Genomic DNA, 18598 nt, shown 5'->3' on the forward strand with positions numbered 1-18598 from the left:
TGAATTCTCGAAGAAACAAAGGGTTGAGTTTTGTGATGTCTTTAACACTATTTTCCATACTAAGACACCAAAAGCTGCTGGTTAGTTTCTACCGGTTTTATTCCTTGGCTTAAAACACTTATTTTAGGTAAATCTACAAGATGTAACTTCTGTTTTGTCACTTACAGACATTCTATAATTGAAAATACTGTAGGACAATTTAACTTCAGGAATGACTCTCTTCAATTCTAACTGAATTAAAAATAGCTTAAAATAAAACAAACGAGCATTCAATGGTGACAAGGCAAGCTGGACAACCCTGTAGTCAGAATCAGCATCTTATTTTATTAATTGCTCTAATTTGAACAACCATGAACAAGCCAACTGCATACTCAGGGATGTGAGGGAATATGGGTTCTAGCACTGGCTACAGAGATGAGTAGTATGCACATTTCATCCTCAGCTCTGCCAATATTTCTCAAACCTGAGTTGCTGTTTCCAGCCTTGGCCTCTTCTGAGCAGAGTGCCAGTTCTACTGAACTGTGCCAAATGCTGTGCTGACAAACATGAAACCTAACCAGCTAGTAAACAGACCATGAGAGCATCAGCACCTTCTTTCCCACATTTGGTTTGTAAAGCTCTTAGATAAAAGAAGCCATGCAAAATGCAATGTTAACCATTTTTAGCTTTTCTGTAATGTATATTGTTTGAACTGAAAGGTCCTGATGTGCCTTTGTTGCAAAATTGCTCAAAACTCCAACTTGCGAGGCTTTAAACTGGTATAAACCAGTAATAAGACTGGTAAATTTTGAGTGCCAAAACAGAGGTTTTTTTCCTTTATTATAATCTCTGTTAGCAATACAGCAATCCTGACTGGCAGAGGAGCAGCATACAGTGTCCCATACTGCACCTAGCCTGACCCTAAGTGGGCTGTGCTGTGCTGCAGGACCCATGCCCAGCATGGCACATAGGATGAGGCTGTGCTGCACAAATCCCTCAGTGACAGGACAGACCTGCTGCAAGAGAAGTGCCTGAGGGCAGCTCGCCCTTGGTACCACCTGCATGGCCTTGACTTTATCTAACAGTAAAGCAAGAAGTTCTCATGTGAACACTATTTCTGGTTTGACCATAGAAATTACAGGGTTGTCTCCTTGTAAGAAAATCCTGTAAGAGTGTGAATGACCAAGAAGGGGAGAATCTCTGCTGAGGCCAAGGTCTGCATGGGACACTGTATGTGGATCTCAGTCTTGCTCGAAGCTACACCACTCAGGGCTCTCAGCATCTGAAGGGATGGAAGATTATCTTTGCTGTTCTCTTCTTATACTGGCAGCTTATACATACAACCTATACTGTATACTTCTTACACATCTTCTTAATGATGCCTTACAGAGTCTAAGTGTCTTTCTTACTGGGATCATAGTGGACCAGCACCTCCAAATGAAAAACAAGGAAATGAACAATTATGTCCAGCACAGGAGTAGTCCCAAAACCCCAAAACAGTACTACATAGCATCATTGTTCTGTTTCATCTTTACTGTGGCATACATGTGTAAGCTGGTATATGCACAGGGGTTTATGTATGTGTTTATACAGGTAGACATGCATATCTATTTTTTTACTACTTAGTTTTTATCAATCTACTAGCTACAGTATTTTTAACCACCCTGCATGGTGCAACTGCACTCAAACAAGCACAATGAAGCAGGGAAGTTCAGATTCTGGCCTTTTGCCCCACCCCACTTTTTTTCTATCTGTACTAAACCGTACAAATAGCGAAGGTAAAGATGCTTCAAAAATTCAGAACACACTGAAGAATGAAATATTTGAATAGCCAGTTAAGAAACTGCTCCACCCACTAAGAGTTTCAAATTTTTTAATCTTTATCAATTTGATACTTTAAAAACATGGTTTTAAATACCATCTTCTCAACAATTACTCAACTTACTACAGTAATTACTGCATCGAGGGAGGGCTCTGAATATAGATTTCTAAGCTATGAAATAAAGGATTTTTCCTTACTAAACATTGAGGATTAAGGAACCAAGATAGCTGGACATGCAAAATGGTTAAAAAATGGAAACCTGAGAATGGTTTCAAGCTAATTTTCAAAATGCAGCCCTCCTAATTTTATATCCAATTTGTAAGAAAAGAGCACTTCATTTTTAATGATACAGATTCTAATCACATGCCACTACAGCAAAGAAAAGCAAAACCTCTCTCTAAAGTTAATGTTCTGCATCCTCACTGCCACAGCTGTATATTGTAACTCCAGTATGCACATTAAAAAACAAAAACAATTGTTTTACATGTCTTTATTCCTTGCGACATGCTTAGGGCACCTCTCTTCTTTTAGAAGGGATTATGCATGTTTCGAAATAACACTGCAGAGACTCTTCTTCATAGAAATCTTAGTTTCATTCTACTCTGAAATAACTTAGGAACTTCACAAGGATTTAGAGCAGATTTATAAGCAATGAATAAAAACAATGAAATAATAGGAAAAGTACAAACCTCTGATTGTACATGCCCCGGAAATTGTAATTTGCTCTATAGTTGGGAATTGGCTTTGGATCTAATGGCCTGTAGATGGCAGGCTCTCCTCTTTTCATAGCCAGACCATTCAGCTCCACTGTTGGAGTTATACTGCCTGCAAAAAACCCCAAAGAATACACGTAAGACACTTAAACCACAAATATTGCAAGAGAAACAAGCAAAATTGGGATGAGCAGCAAAAAGAGACCTGCATGATATTCTTCTGCTCTTAAATTGGAAAAAAAACAACTATCATGACATTTCAGTTTCTCTAAAAGATTGGAATCTAGATGCCAACCTAACCACAAGCAATAAAAAAGAACATCTAAACATTTATCTCAGTGCATTCTCTATGCAGTTTCAGTAGATTAATCTTCACATATGAATGAGAAAGTCAGTGCTATAATCAAGCTGGTTATTCATCTTTCCAAAGTGCTTATGACACTTCCTTAAACTATAAAGATAAAAGAATAATCTCTCTTCCCACTGAATACCATTAAATAAAACCACAAAGAGAGCAATAAGCCATTGAAACAAAGAGCAACAGGCATTACTGCAGTCATTTGGTAGTCTTACAGGTTAGAAAAAATGTTTTATTTGCAAGACTTGAAAATTTAAGACTATAACTAAAAGCTAATGAGCTAACAGTAGTAATCTAACAAACTGAAAAACAATACTGGAAATCAGTGTCACTACAGCCATCTACTGGTCACAGAATACAAAAATAGCTTGGGAGTATTATCCTGGGCATTAGCCATTAAGGATTGTTTGGAAGTGGTGTGATAGCACTCTCTTGCTCCTTTAGAGATCAATACGTGGCTTCTCCAGGCCCAGGACGATGTTTTTGCCCTATGTCCTTCAAAATCACTGTGACTTTAAAAAGCTCAGACCTCTATAAAAAGGAATCCTGGGTTTGATTCTTGACATTGCAGAGTATTACACAAGCTTCTAGATTATTTTGGCTTTGAGCATATTCTTAAAGGGAAAAGCTGATAACAAAAGAAGTAGGCTTTAAGAGAACGCATTTAAAAGTCCTATCACTTTACACTGTTTTGTCCTGTATATCAATCATCTAAAATCACTTTGTACATGTCCAATCCTAATCTAAATAACATATTCATATACAGTTCAACTATTATGTACATTAAAAATTCTCCTGTGCAAATTCCCTAGAAGTTCTTCATTACACTATCATACCTGTAAGGACAGCTATGTTGATTCTCATTCTCCAACTCAACTTATATCTTGTTAAATTTATTTACTGGTAGTATAATATTCCAACACTTCAACAATATTTAACACTGAGAGGACAATGACATACCTGGATTATTGTTAACATTATTTTTGGGTGGTCTAGGTGTTGGTTTGGGAAGGGTAGTTTCATTCAGCGCTTTGCTAGCAGCAGCATGTTGGGCCTTTTTAATACTGCTTCCTTCAGCTTCCCATGTCTGTTCTCCGAGAGTCAGCTGCACTGTGAACATCTTCAAAGACAAAGAACAGGTAAACACTGGCAAGATCATCACTATGAACTAGACCAATCTGTATAAAAGCTTTCAGGGCTAAAGATAAACTGTGCTCTCTTTTCACTATGTTCAATTCCCACAAAACTCATCTGATTCTTAGAGATCAGCGAGTCCTTAGCAGTGGGCAACATAAAGCCTCTCGAACGACAAAGCAAAATTGCATAATGTTAATGTCAACTATGAAAGAACAGAATAATATTTAAACCAAGTAATAATAACATAAAATTTACAATCTGCTCCTGAAAGACTATATACAGGTCAGTTAAGACCACGATTCTACACACATTTGAATGTATTTAGTCACTCTACTAGTCGAAAAATGTAAACAATGTTACTACAAAAAGTAATTTTTTAATAATTCTGAATGGATATAAATGACTGCTTCTCTTCAAGGCAGCAGGAAACGTGGTGCAAATACCTGTACCCAGTGAAATAATTTATCACACAACCTGACTTCTGAAAATAATTTGTATTGTTAGGGCAGAGTCACAACCCAAATATGTTCAAAAATACAAAGTAAGAAAGAAAAGAAGTATTATCTTTCTGAATAAAACTGCAGCTCCTTAATGTGGACTCTATAGCAAAGAAACGAACTGTAAAACTTCAGAGTTCAGAAATGGACTAACTGATGAAAAAAATATATTTCAAATCTGGAATAAAGGATTATTTCAAGCAGTATCTATGCTGTGCAAATCACGAACATAAAACTCAATGCATATTTAAAACATTAGATAGACTCTTATCTTCTGTGTGATATGTCCATGTTCTGTTCAACTTGAGCATGTAAGAGGAGATAGGGTAAGAACTCAAAGTCTTTATCATATCAATTCCGTACATATAAAGCAGGATTTAAAAGACAAATACACATGGTAAACTAAGATATACCTACCTCAGAGAACATGCTAACTTACTTGAGACAACATAAAGAAATCTACATGTTAGTGTGAGCAGTATATAAAGTAAAATCTTTATTTTGATAGGTGTTTGTTCTGTAATTTTTTAAATTATTTAAACTTGCTGTATCCAGGACCAAGTACCTAAAGATGGGCAACCTTTAAATTTGCCTTTACATATATTTTCATTTAGCATGTACTTGCAAACAAGCATTTGAACACAATTTATGTGTGTACCTCCCAACTCAGCCCAATACATGTGCACACCATGCATATGAACTGAATGCTATAAATATATACTTGTGTCTTAATTACAGGCTTGAGCTTTGCCTTACTGTAACTTTCAGAAGCACAGTGCCAGTCCCCATATCACAGTTCCTATTGCCATGTCTTTTTCTTCCACAACAGTCATGACATTTCCTCACAGACAAGGAGGAAGAAAGAGTATCCTAATTTTGCCCTCTGTCAAATGCTATCCACCCCCCTCCCCCGAAAGCTAAGCTGGCTATTAGAGCTAAATACCTGTAATTATATAAATTATCTATAAACATACATCCTATTACTAAAAGAACTGAAATCTGATTTCTGAATGTGGAGTTTATGTATTTTTTATTTTTCAAGAAAGTATCAGTCTAGTATTTTTATAAGAGGAGAATAATATTGAATTTAAATAAAAATATGATTAATAATGGCTACTTATCTACCCATAACTCTCCTCTTAATGCTTAGAGCAATAAGCAGAAAATCAATACAATAAAGGACTTGCTCAGTTGACTTCTATGGCCAGAGCTCTAAACTTCTCAACTTAGCCCATCTGACAAACTCCTACAAAAAACTCACACACACAGTAGTAGGTGGGAATTTAATTAAAGGAATAAAACTGCCTAAGCCAAAATCTGGAGCAGTCAATGAAGTACTCAAGTTCTGCTGACAATTCTGCTACGAATTAAGTATTTCCCACCAATTTTTTGAGGAAGTTTGTATTCCTTACTTCCCCCCTAATTTACCTGATGGCTAGAGAGTGGAAATGCAAAGGCCACAGCGCTTACTCTTGTTTGTGCTAACAAACACTTCTAGATTTTTGTCATGATGAAGAGTCCACCTGGAGGGCAGACTCCTAGAAACTTTAACTGCACCGTCAGGAAGCATCACTTCTATCTCCACTGTTTCTAGTTTCCCATTTCACCCCAAATGTCAGAACTTACTTTCCAGAGATAACTAGAAAAAAGGATACAAAAAAATTTAATAGCATTTGTGTCACAATGCAGACAGCTGTCTCACAGAGCATGCCTCTGGAAATTATGAAAACCGCTAGTGAAGAACAGAGTTATGTGTAGGAGGAAAGCAATATGAGATGTTCTTTCAATGGCAAACAGCCGCAGCAGCATTACATCCTTCAGATCATGCTTTCTAGGACAAACCCAGCTCTGTTTCACATATTCTATCAGGTATATCAACCTGTTACTAGCAAGACATTATACTAAACTGCTAACACAGTTGTAATAATTTCTATGTCTCTGCTTTTTGTAGGTCAAAGGTACACAAGTCTGCATAATCTTATCAATATCACCCTTGTTCTTCCACCCCCTCCCCTCCTGTGTTTTTCGCATTTGCTGCACAGGTCAAAATCAGACTTAATATTGCTCTGAGCCTACAGAGCATATGTCTGGGATTTTTTTTATTTCCTATCCTGCTAAAATGTAAAATATAACCTGAATGTAATGTAACTCAAATCTCTTTACTGCTGAAGGAATATGAACAGCCAAAACTACACCTTTTGGTACACTGAAAGTACTTTTTATTTCACGGTAATGGATAAAAGGTAAAAAAATAAATATACAACACAACAGTGAAAAGCACAACAGATTTAACATGCCACAACCTAAAACCAACCAATCAGTGTATCTTGTGGTGCCAAATGCCCTCAGGAAACTGAAGAGCACTTTAATTTCCATTCACAATGAGCAATCCTAAAAGCTTTCTGACTCTCATTAGCCCTGCACCTGCTGACTTTTCTACCAGTATAAAGGATGCATGAAGGAGGTCAAACGAGGTCAGTGATTCACATCAACTCTGCACTAGCCGACAATATAACATGCAACTGAGAAACCAGGGGCAATGGCAGAGGGGCAGCCCACACCTAGCTGAAACTGTTGTGGCTGAAATCAGCAGTGTGACCCCACTGCCTTATACAGCTCTGCCACTCTAGAAATATTGAGTTCCAAGCAGCTATTAATTATGCCATAGTCTCTGTCTCTGAGTTTTTCAGGCTTTTTTTCTGCTCCTCCAGATTGCTCTTAACTAGGAAGGAAATTCAAAATTATGCCTGAAAATTATTATAATGAAAATATTCCCCTGTATTCCACATCACCCGAAAGCATCCTAATTTGTACTTCTAAAACAAAGTTGGATACGCAAACTGATATGAGAACTGCCCAGAACTGTTCACTAGAAACTTTAATGCTATAATCATATCAGGAGTCTTAATATCACCGGAAATGTTAAAGTTGCACAGAGTTTAACAGAAAGAATAATAATAACGTCTGTGCCCTATAATGCTAGATCCAATGATACAGCTTCAATGCAATCAACTTTATGGACACAGAATCATAAAAATAAGCACTTAAAAGAAATGACACAAAACTAGCTTTGTCGTCATCTGCACTACTATGAAACAAACCCTGAGGTAGTTATCAGAGGCACATCAACTGGGGAGAAAGATTCAGGCAGCTTAAAAAGCAAATGTTCCACAATGATTAAGAAAGGGTAGTGCTACCCTGGAAAGACCTTCACAAGGTCTTTTACAGAGACCAACAAATATAAACTCAAAGGTGGAAGTGAAAGTCACGTTTAAAATGATCTACAGAGCTTCCACAGAAATACAGACATACTTTCTGAAATCAGTAAACAACAAAAAGAAAGCAAAGAAATAACAGTAAGAAACCCCTCAGACAAGCAGCATGGCTGTGTTTGACAAGCACCATTGTCCAGACCATGAGATTAGTTATTCAGCATTTAAGGTATGGCTCATCACCTGGAACTGTGACCTTACCTTGGAATGAGCAGGCCCTCTTTCATTCAGAAGCTTATACTGGGGTTGAATTCTATTGAAACGGGCTAACTCATTTACCAGACACATTGGAGTTTTCTCTTTGGGGTTTGCCATGTTATCTTGGAGAGGAGCTGTAAATAAAGAGTCTGTAAAGTTTTTGTGGAGAAATATATTCTTCACAACTTCGTAAAGCTTTGCAAAAGCAGCATCATGCTTAGAAAATAAAATACTTTGGCTAAAAAATACTTTTGCACGTATGCTAAATACAATGCTTAAACGCTATTTACATATTAATCATATGAGAATACTTATTTTACAATAACCATTTTGATTACATGCAATTAAAAAAAAATACTAAAAATACAACTATTTCTCTCCAAAATGTCTCTATAAAGCATGACAGTGTAGGAGGACATATACATATGTTAACAGTTTCCACGTCACCAAAGTTTACTGTCAGGAGCACACTGGTTCCAGGAACTGACTACTCTTTCAGAATGGTTTCTTGACACTTCAAAGCAGAAGTAGATAAGGTAAGAGTTGCAAGACAAATATAGCAGATGAAACCCTGTGGTCCCCACCCACTTCTCCCTGGTGTTTTGGACTTTTCTCACAATAATGAAGTCACTCTCAGAGCACTCCCAAAAAACATCTTTTCTCTCCCTTTAAGGATTTTGTTCAGCTTTTCTTAGATGACTTACTTCATGTGTACTGCCTTACTATTTTGTAACTTTCTATTGCTTTTTCAACTGACACAAGTGACCTAACACACACTATCCCTTGCTTATTTTTTTAGGATAACATTTCTGCATTTTATACCCAGTTCAGCATAGGAACTACAGCATTTATTAGGCTACAAAAGAAACACTGAATACTGCCAAGCAGTCTGAAGACATTCTGTTCTAGGGAAGAGAAATACACTTGGAGACCTTCCTGCACCACTAAAACTTCTGGATAAAAGATACGCTCAGAATTTGACAAAATAGACATGTTCTTTTTTTCTGAGCTTTTATGTCATTGGTCAACACTTCACAGTAAGTCTGAGCTCAGTTAAAGAAATTTAACTTAGTAAACAATCTATTTAGCCAAAATATTTTTCTATAGGATTTTTTTTTCTTTATTCTAATCATCTTTAAGACCTAATTTATTTATTTATTTTTCAAATCAACAAGTCATCAAAAAAATTCATTTGAACACCAACGAAAATACACCTGAACCAACTTACCTGGTGAGTTGCTAGAAGGAGCAGGATCCACAAGGCCGGCAGTAGGACTGCTACAGCTGGCAGCCGATTCTGAAATGGATCCATTCATTGAGGATGGCAGACCCAGTGTATTTGTAGTGGCAACTGGTAGGGGTAGCACCATAGGAGACATGGTGGGTCCGGACAGGTTTGCTGTAGTCTGCATCTTAACTTGTGCCATTGCCTATCACTGCAAAAAACAAATTATTATAAGTGGGGTACTTTGAATTTTGACTGTCAAATAATGGTAGTGATATTAGCAACACTTCTTTTTTGCTCCTGGATCTGAGTCACAAAACTATCCACAGAAGTAAATGCCTCTGCAAACATTATTTCCAAACTGAAGCACTGAGAAACAGAGCTCACAGCCGAACAACATCACCAGAGCAGAAGCCACACGCCCTGAACGTTCTGCTGCTCAGCTATGGACAGACCCTGCCTAAAATACAGGAGGAAGAACTATTATTCTAGAATAAAAATCCATGTAACTATTTTGTTGATGAGATTAGCAGCTGCTAGTTTCTTCAAGAAAGAACGTCATTACAACAAACTGCCATAGCCATCTTTTGCCATAGTCCATAGTTTTTCCAGTAAATTGCACACAAAATACCAAATGAGGCGAAAAGAGAAAATCCCTGGGGTTTTCTGCCTGTTACCACAGTGCAAGAAAGAAAAAAAAAAAAAAAAAAGAGAGAAAACAAACACCAAACAAAATACCAAAGCAGCATGTTCTAAAAAATAACTGCTTCTTCAGTCAACAGGTGGAGCACCCCAATACTTATATAAACTACTAGCACAGGTACCATGATTTCCTAAACTAGCCTTTAACCGACTGCCTAAAGCATTTACCAGGAACGTGCCAGGTACTAATTATCTCTCTCCATCTACCCAAAATGAGTCTCTTCATTACCAGTACCTGTTCTTTGGCTAAGTCTACACTCATCAACAAATCAGAGTCAGGGCACGGCTCCTTCATACTATTCACTGAGAGTATGGTCCCCTGCAAAACTTTGGCTACTGACAAAAAACTCTTGAAAAAAACACATGGGAGCAGTTCAGAGGCCAGGAGGCACCCCAGGCAATCCACACAAGTAAGAGAGGAGGCAGACATTCTCAGTCCTCCAGGGAAAGCCTTGAACTTCTCCTTTTGGCATCAGCAGCAAACGGGATGATGCATTTTATGCAGTAGCATGGGCACAGACTTTATTTTTTAGGGTTCATGCCCATGATATGATCTGTACAGAGTGGATAGAGAGACAACCCCCAAAACAGCCAACAAGCAGCCTGGTGACCTGGGATTTTCTCAGCAGCAGCTCTGGTCCCTCTGGCAAAAGCAGAAGAGGACAGGAACCCAGCTCTCCTCCATCACAGCTCTCCTCCTTACCACTAGGCTGTTTGCTACTTCTGTTGAGGAATTCTCTCTTCCTAAGCAAAAATCCCATCCAATCCCCTCTAACTAAGATCTTACTGAAATTAGTAGAACTATATAAAAAAGTTCTGATTACATCAGTATTTTTGACCCCCCCAAATCTGTTAAAAAACATCCAAGTATCTCTACTCAGAGGGACACTATTGTTGGATTAAGATCCCAAATCATTCAATACACCATAAAGTGCAACAGCTGCACTATTATAATGAAAATAATAAATCCTATTACTATTGACTGTGCTTTGGAGAAGAAGTTCAGACTGGAATGTCAGTTTAAGTTCAGACTGGAATGTCAGTTTTATCACTGAGGAAAGAGACTGATTTGAATCTCTGGAAAGGCAAAAGTAGAAAATTGAAAATGAAGCTAAGATGCACTTACTTGCCTTCTCATAAATGTCTTAAGTAAAATGCCAGTAGTGACAAAAAATTATGAAAAAACATATGCAATCAGCTGAGATATATTCATGTGTTCAAAAATATGGACTATGCTTAGACTGTAAACGTCCTACTGCCACTAATGTCCTACTGCTGTCATACAACACAGCAGTATTATTAGAAGGACTTAAATACTGAGAATGTATAACTATAGAATTCTTTGGTATATTACATGTTTCATTCTGATTTTAAATATATTGGTACAGATCAGAATGAATTATAAAAGGTTCTTAATTGTAAACATCAAGTCAATGATGTCAGAATCAGGCCATATTTATTAAAATGAAACAAACATAATATGAAATATCATTACAATAATTAAAGTTTAAGAAACTCCTTACAATTTGGAGCATTTTAGCCTTATAAACATGATTATGAGAAAGCCATTACTCACATAGTACTCACATAGTAATATATGAGATATACTGAAGACTTATTCTTGGGCCCTACTAGCTGTGAATTATCCTTTATCTTCCAGTACTTCGAAAGCTTATTCTTCCTTTCAAGTAAGCAGAATTTACTAATGACCAAATAATGTGGTTTATGGTATTGCTGTTCTAAAGGCGGAAATTGTAGGTTTGATCCTTTGCTATTAAGGATAAAAAAAACCAGTTTGATAATAGCATCAGGGAAGTGTGAAAATCAGTAAGATAAAGTTGAGAAGAAAAAAAAAATACACTTTGTCCTACAATAAAGTGCACAGGAAGTTAAATTATGAAATCAGAATAGAACCATAACATATAGGTGCTGGGGTTTTCTTGTATATCTCAATCTGCAGAACTCCTATGAGAGATTATGAGTATTTTGTAAATTAATTTGTATAAGCAAGTGCCCAGGAAATAAATGTAATTGTTGGGACTAACTCTTTAAGTACATGACATATGGAGATAATAAATTTGTCATCAGTTCTAAAAATCCACTAGCAGAGGCAACACAGAGAACATAGTTGATATAATGCTGTCATGTCATTTTCACACTACCAAGCAATTAATCTTTGATGTCATGACAAAAAGGGGACAAAACCTACATGCTCCATCTTTTCTTTACATTTCTTACATATATACCAGTGTTGTACTATTCTATAAACAGCAAAGTAAAAACATTGTGAGGCCTTAAAGCCAGGAGCACAGACCCGTTTGTTACTACATAAAAAGTGTATGACCTGGGGCAGAAGAATTTCACTAAGCTGGTCAGACAGGAAATGCAGTTATATAATCAAAATATTGTTAAACCTTCTATGTGGATGCTTTTGAAAAATCTGGCATATACAAAAGGAAGAGTCTATTTACATATTATGAATAGGGTTAGAGAAGCCCTCGCATCTCATTTCAGGTGGCTAACCCAACTCACATCTAGGAAACCACTCCATCCATGTGTCTCCAGAGGAGTTCCCTCGATACTAGGCAATGCTCAGACGCTTGGATCTCAATGGGAAAGCAGGACTGCGCAGCTGTGACTGCCAGCTTTGTGTCTTTATTGAGCCGCCAGCTGCCATGCTAACACACCACAGCAATGGTATTTCTTGCAGTTCTGATCACATACATCTCTACCCAGTCAAAGTCTGCACATCGCAGTGCTGACATTTTTGTGAAGTTATATTCTAGACCTTACGGTGCCTTCTGCAGCATAACACTGCAGTGTTTTTAATGCTCTCACTCTAACCTGCACAGCTGCATTAGAAATGCTATGCAGGCATTTAAAGGCATGTAAATATACTATATCTGCATTTTACTTCTCTTCCACTTTGAAAGCACTTTGCACACAGGCAGCTACACAGGTTCCATTACCAGCTGGCATTAACTTTCTTGTTAAACTGTATCTAAACTGTCAATTTTACTCTCACACCAAAAATACTCAAACACCAAAACCAAAACAAACTCACAATAAAAGAACAAAACAAAACCACTTCACATTTTAAAGTTAAAATAATTGCTGTCAAACGTTCCATTCATTTTTCTTCTAAGTCTGGAAACACAACATTGTGGTGGGTTGACCCTGGCTGGACACCAGATGCCCACACCAAAGCCACTCTATTACTCCCCTCCTCAACTGGACAGGGGAGAGAAAATATAACTAAAAGCTCAAGATAAGGAGAGGGAGAAAACACTCACCAACTACTGTTGCAGGCAAAAAAAGAGTCGAGTTCAGGAAATTATCTCAAATTATTACCAATCAAATCAGAGCAGGATAATGAGAAATAAAGTAAACTTCAAAAACACCTTCCCCTCACCTCTCCCTTCTTCTTGGTATCAACTTCACTCCGAATTTCTCTACCTGCTCCCCCCCCATCAGTGCAGATAGAGAATGTGGATTGTGGTCAGTTTATCACATGTTGTCTCTGCTGCTCCTCCCTCCTCAGAGGAGGTCTCCTCACACTCTTCCCCTGCTCCAGCCTGGGCCCCTTCCAAGGGGTTCAGTCCTTGAGAAGCAGGCTGCTCCAACGTGGGTCCCCTATGGGTTCACAAGTCCTGCAGCAAACCTGTTCCAGTGTGGGCTCCTCTCTCCACAGGGCCACAGGTCCTGCCAGGAGCCTGCTCCAGCGTGGGCCTCTCACAGGGTCACAACCTCCTTCAGGCATCCCCCTGCTCCAGTGTGGGGTCCTCCTCATGCTGCAGGTGGAATCTGCTCCATCGTGGACCTCAATGGGCTGCACGAGCACAGCCTGTTTCACCACAGGCTGCAGGGAAACCTCTGCTCCAGTGCCCGGCGCACCTCCTGTCCTGCTTCTGCATTGACCTTGATGTCTGCAGAGCTGTTTTGCTAAGAAATTCTCACGAGGAAATTCTCAAGCTGCAATTGCTCCTGTGCAGTAACTTTCCCCTTCTTACTTAACTATGTTATCCCAGAGGCACTACCATCATCACTGATGGACTTGGCCTTGGCCAGCACTGGGTCCATCTCGAAGCCACTGGCATTGGCTTCATCTGACATGGGGGAAGCTTCTGGTGTCTTTTCACGTTAAGTCTCTCCAGTAACTCCCTCCTACTAAAACCTTGCCTTGGAAAACCGATATAAGCATTAATTTAGTTATATTCACAGATGCAGAATATTTTTAACTGTGAATATACTTGTGTTATGCTAAAAAGCATCACACAACATAAAAAATTACTTGTATTTTTTTCTGATGATTATTATTTCTTGTATTTTCTGGAACATGAATCAATTTATATCTTTAGATACGAATTAAATGTTCAGGTGAAAATGATTCTTAGAATATGTCACAGAAATTGAGTAAATAAAGACAGATAAGTGGATAAGACAGCACAGAAGGTGGAAAATATAAACAATGAATTCAAGTTAAACACTTTCACAACATGGAAAAATTGAAAAAGCAATACTTGACTTGAAACACAAGTTGTTACATGAAAAACCAATACTTGGAGAAACTAATGATCTGAACAGCTGAACCGAAGACTGGACTTCATCTGCACAGAAAGTGAAAATGCACATATGCAGCAGGGTGTTACCACACTTTCACACCGCTCTGCCATACAACCCGATGTATCAGTTCTAATCTGTGTACAAGTATGTTGCACATGACACATGGTACATACTTGTGAAGTGCTTTACAAAGTTAACAACTGAGGGTCAGCCACTGCTGAGCTTGTCTCTCAGATATCCAGTACTTCCACTTATACATTTGAATTGTTATTTTTCACAACAGTGTCACAATAATGATCCCAGATCCTTTTCTGCAGAACTGCTACACAGCAAGCTCTAGCCTGTGCTCTGCTTGTGAATCTGTTCTGCAGCTAATGAGGGTTTGTTCTGGTCTTCCTTGGAAACTCTTACAAAAAAAAAAAAAAAAAAAAGAAGACAAAAAATTTCAATTTTTTAAGCTCACACTGAATTCTAGGTAAGAAACGTTTGCAGCCTCCTCTAAGCCCTCTTTATAACCTTTACAAATTTAATAAGTGCACTGTTTCATCCACATAATTAATGAAAATATGGAAAGGCACAGGAACAGCAAGCATTACAACAAACTGGAGGCAGTGTCTAAGCAGGCAGCATCAGCATCTCAGAGGTTTTTCCAGATCAACCCCTGCTTTGATTAGCAGCTTTTAATGTGATTCTTCTGTAAAAGTTCCAAGTCGCAGAACACTAATAGTTAACAGCTTCCTAACTAAGGAGGGTTTGCTTTTAATTTTAGACTTAATAGTAACATGGAATTCCCGATTCTCCCCCTGTTCTCTTGATATCCCTTAACTCATTCAGTTACACAAAAGCATACAAAACTGCCAAAAGGTAAAATTTATTTCTTGTGTGCCACTTCTGACATTCACAGTAAATCTTTGTACATGTATGTGCATTACAAAGAGCACTACAAAAGTCCTAAGCTTTATATAATTTCTTTTCACTGGGTTATATCGAGCAGCTTCTTTGGGAATGACAGAAAACACACAGCTTTGCATTACTTTCAGAACAGCCATTAATTCAATCTTTTTTATTCTATAAAATCAAATAACAAGATAGCCACACAGTAGCAGTTTAGCAAGAGCACTACTTAAAGTAACAGTCAGCAGATGGTTATATAGAATTATTAATAAAATTTATCTTATTTCATACATTTTAAATAGGCAAAATTGTCAAAGTATGCATGAAATCACCTAGGGTCTACATATGTATCTTTAAATATATGTATTTCTATGTTTATATTCTATATTACTGCTGGTCCTCATTGTTTGTCCCTCTCCACTTACTCCTCCATCAATTTGTTGCTTTTTGCCTCACTATGGGTGCTTTGCCAATAGCCAAACTGATCTAATGGCTTGCTGCCCATGTCCTCCCTCCCCTACAGCAAAAAGCGAATACTTTCTGTTCATTTACCTAACTGAACTAGCTCAGGAGCAGCTCAGGAGGAAGGTCAGAGGAGCGCCTGTGTCTGTAGAGGGAGGGCCATAAACTCCTGACCTGGACTGGGTGCAAGGAATTAGCCCTTTCAGCTCCTGCTAATCAGTTTAGCTTTGCTGTCAAACCACAGACACCAAAGTTAAAGCTCCTTACACTGTTCCACACAAAATCCATGATCTTATTCCCAATGATTTCATCCTCAGAAACCTGTGGTCTGTATTTTATTTATTTTTTCTTTTTTTACAGTAAAAAAACTGGACATAGCTACTGGCTAATTAACAATTATTCATGACAGCAAGGAAACTTAGGCCTTAAAAGCATTTTACTTTCCTGAAAGGGAGGGTAGGGAGAGAGGGGAAACACTAACTTTCATTTTGCTATTTTTGATAAATTTTAATTTACAACCAAAGACAAAAATCCACACAAAAAGGATGGTGAATTGACATAGAATACTGGGGACTAATACTCAAAATCCAAGGAGCTGCAAGCTTTACAGAAAAGTTCCCCTACCTGCCCAGTGCTAAAGCCCAGTCCCTGAGGGCTAATCAAGTACTTCCTTACAAGCAGCTTCCTCTGCTCTTGGACTGGAGAGGAAAAGCGCTGCAGATAAATCCCTGGGAAGCCAAGGCAGGGCCAGGCAGCTGCAGTGAATGCCAACTCAGAACATCAAATCCCATCACACTTTCAGAAAACACACAAGTTGCTTTTGTAAGGATATTATCATCCACGGAAGGACTATCCTTTGCAAACTCCTATATGGGGTCAGTAAGAAGCCTTCTGAGGAGAGGCAGGAAGGCATTCTTGAAAAAGAAAATAAAAATCAAGTAGGAAATTGAACAGATTAAAAATCTGCACTCATAATACTTTTCAGCTACTTCTTCGAACAGCAGTCAGCTCAACTTCCCTTTCAAATTACTGGGCAAGCACATTAAAACAATCAAACAAAAAAGGACTTAAGACTCAGAAGACTGAGCTAGAAACTGCTTCATCTCACAGACTTCTTTTGAAACTATACTGGTTTCCTGATTTCCAATACCATGCTGATCCACAATGCTGCATGAAGCATATGAGTCCCTGAATCAATGACCAGATTACTGCTATCTGGGAATACAAATTATTTACATCTGTCACCAATTCAATCCTTATCAAACAATTCTCTTTACAACAGCTTTGTGTAATTTCAAAAAGAAAGGAAAATTTCCAAACAAAACCAAACAAAACAAATAAGGTAACTAATTACAGAACCAAAGACTAAAACCTAAAATTTCCTCAATCACCAAAATGGCCAAAGGTAAGAATATTTGTTGCCATTTAATTATGACGTGATAGCAAGGGGGCTAGAAAAGGCTTACTCTGCAATCAAGATAGGATTCATACAACTTCAAATACACAGTATATGTCACACGGGAAATATAATAAGCAAGCATTTTGGATGCAGTAGATTGCTTAAGCCACTACAGCAACAGACAAGTAACTAATATGAAAAACATGGGATCTACAAGGCCATTACATGTACAGTGTATCTCACGCAAGAACACTTACCCATTCCATATGGCAGTGCTGTACAGTGAGATATGAGGATTCAGGTAAGGATTAGACATACATAGGTTATGTATGTTTATGTTTATGTTGCTTATGTTTCCAAATATAAGCAAGGTGTCTAAACTCCCACTGGAGTCAAAGAAAATGCAGTTACAGAACTTAGTACTCTACTCATGGCTTCCAGTGTCATTTGAGAGTTACATCTGGATACCTGTATCCAGCATCAGCTGCTGCTTTAACAAGCTGAGAGAGGACTTCTGAAGACCCAAGCCACATCTGACCCTACATGTGGCAGATGGTTCAGATAAACCCCAACATGAAAAGGCAATGAAATGGCAATAATGCATGTATTTAAACAAATGTGTTACACCACTAGTCAACACAGCCAGCAGACCCAGGCAGTTATGCAAGGTGATCAACAAGTAGGCTTCTAATTTTGGATTAGCTAAACCACACAGCTGAATGGCAACTGAAGACTAGACAGGTTAACTTAGTGTCTCAAACTGTACCAGATGACAAAATACAGGCAAATGAAGCTTATCCGAAGTCTACTGCCAAACCTGCCCTCAACAAATAAGCAATCATGGACCTTACTAAAACTAATAGACAAAATTACAGAAGCAAGTAAATGCCCTTGCAGAGAGGTTTCCCATGTAATGTATTTGCCTAAGACAGGCCTTTTGTAAGGAATGATGGAAAATGCAAGGGTTAGGGCACTGACCGTAACTCTGCACATTTGCATGTGCAAAAGCCTAAAATTTGCTCACTCTCCCGTCTTCCCTCCCGCTCCCAGAGGGATGGGAAGAAGAATCAAAAGAATGTAAATCACACAGGTTGAGATAAGAACAGTCCAGTAACTAAGGTATAACACAAAACCAGTACTGCTACCACCAATAATAATAATGATAAGGGAAATAACAAGGGGAGAGAATATAAAACTAAAAGGGGAGAGGACAAGAAAACAATATGCACAAGTGATGCATGACACAATTGCTCACCAACCGCCAACCGATACCCAGCCCGATCAGAACAGAGATCTGGCCTTCTGGGTAACTCCCCCCAGTTTCTATACTGGGCATGACGCGGTGTGGTATGGAATACCTGTTTGGTTAGTTTGGGT

General features: G+C 38.2%; 2 protein-coding genes across 2 annotated transcripts in view; both read right to left on the minus strand.

Moving 5' to 3' along the window:
* STAU2 (staufen double-stranded RNA binding protein 2) overlaps nt 1-9403 on the minus strand; it is a gene marked incomplete at its 5' end in the record, with an annotated part of 69154 nt that extends 59751 nt beyond the window's left edge. The window contains 4 exons of the mRNA XM_080611570.1: nt 2491-2626; nt 3833-3992; nt 7980-8125; nt 9205-9403. Coding sequence (XP_080467696.1) covers nt 2491-2626; nt 3833-3992; nt 7980-8125; nt 9205-9403 — 641 coding nt within the window. The remainder of the gene's footprint in view (nt 1-2490; nt 2627-3832; nt 3993-7979; nt 8126-9204) is intronic.
* Nucleotides 9271-18598, minus strand: part of UBE2W (ubiquitin conjugating enzyme E2 W) — a 66655-nt gene continuing 57327 nt past the window's right edge. The window contains exon 6 of the mRNA XM_080611572.1: nt 9271-9412. Coding sequence (XP_080467698.1) covers nt 9390-9412 — 23 coding nt within the window. The 3' untranslated portion in view covers nt 9271-9389. The remainder of the gene's footprint in view (nt 9413-18598) is intronic.

Source organism: Psittacula echo (genome assembly GCF_963264785.1).
Source record: "Psittacula echo genome assembly, chromosome: 2".
In the NCBI taxonomy this organism is placed as follows: Eukaryota; Metazoa; Chordata; class Aves; order Psittaciformes; family Psittacidae; genus Psittacula; species Psittacula echo.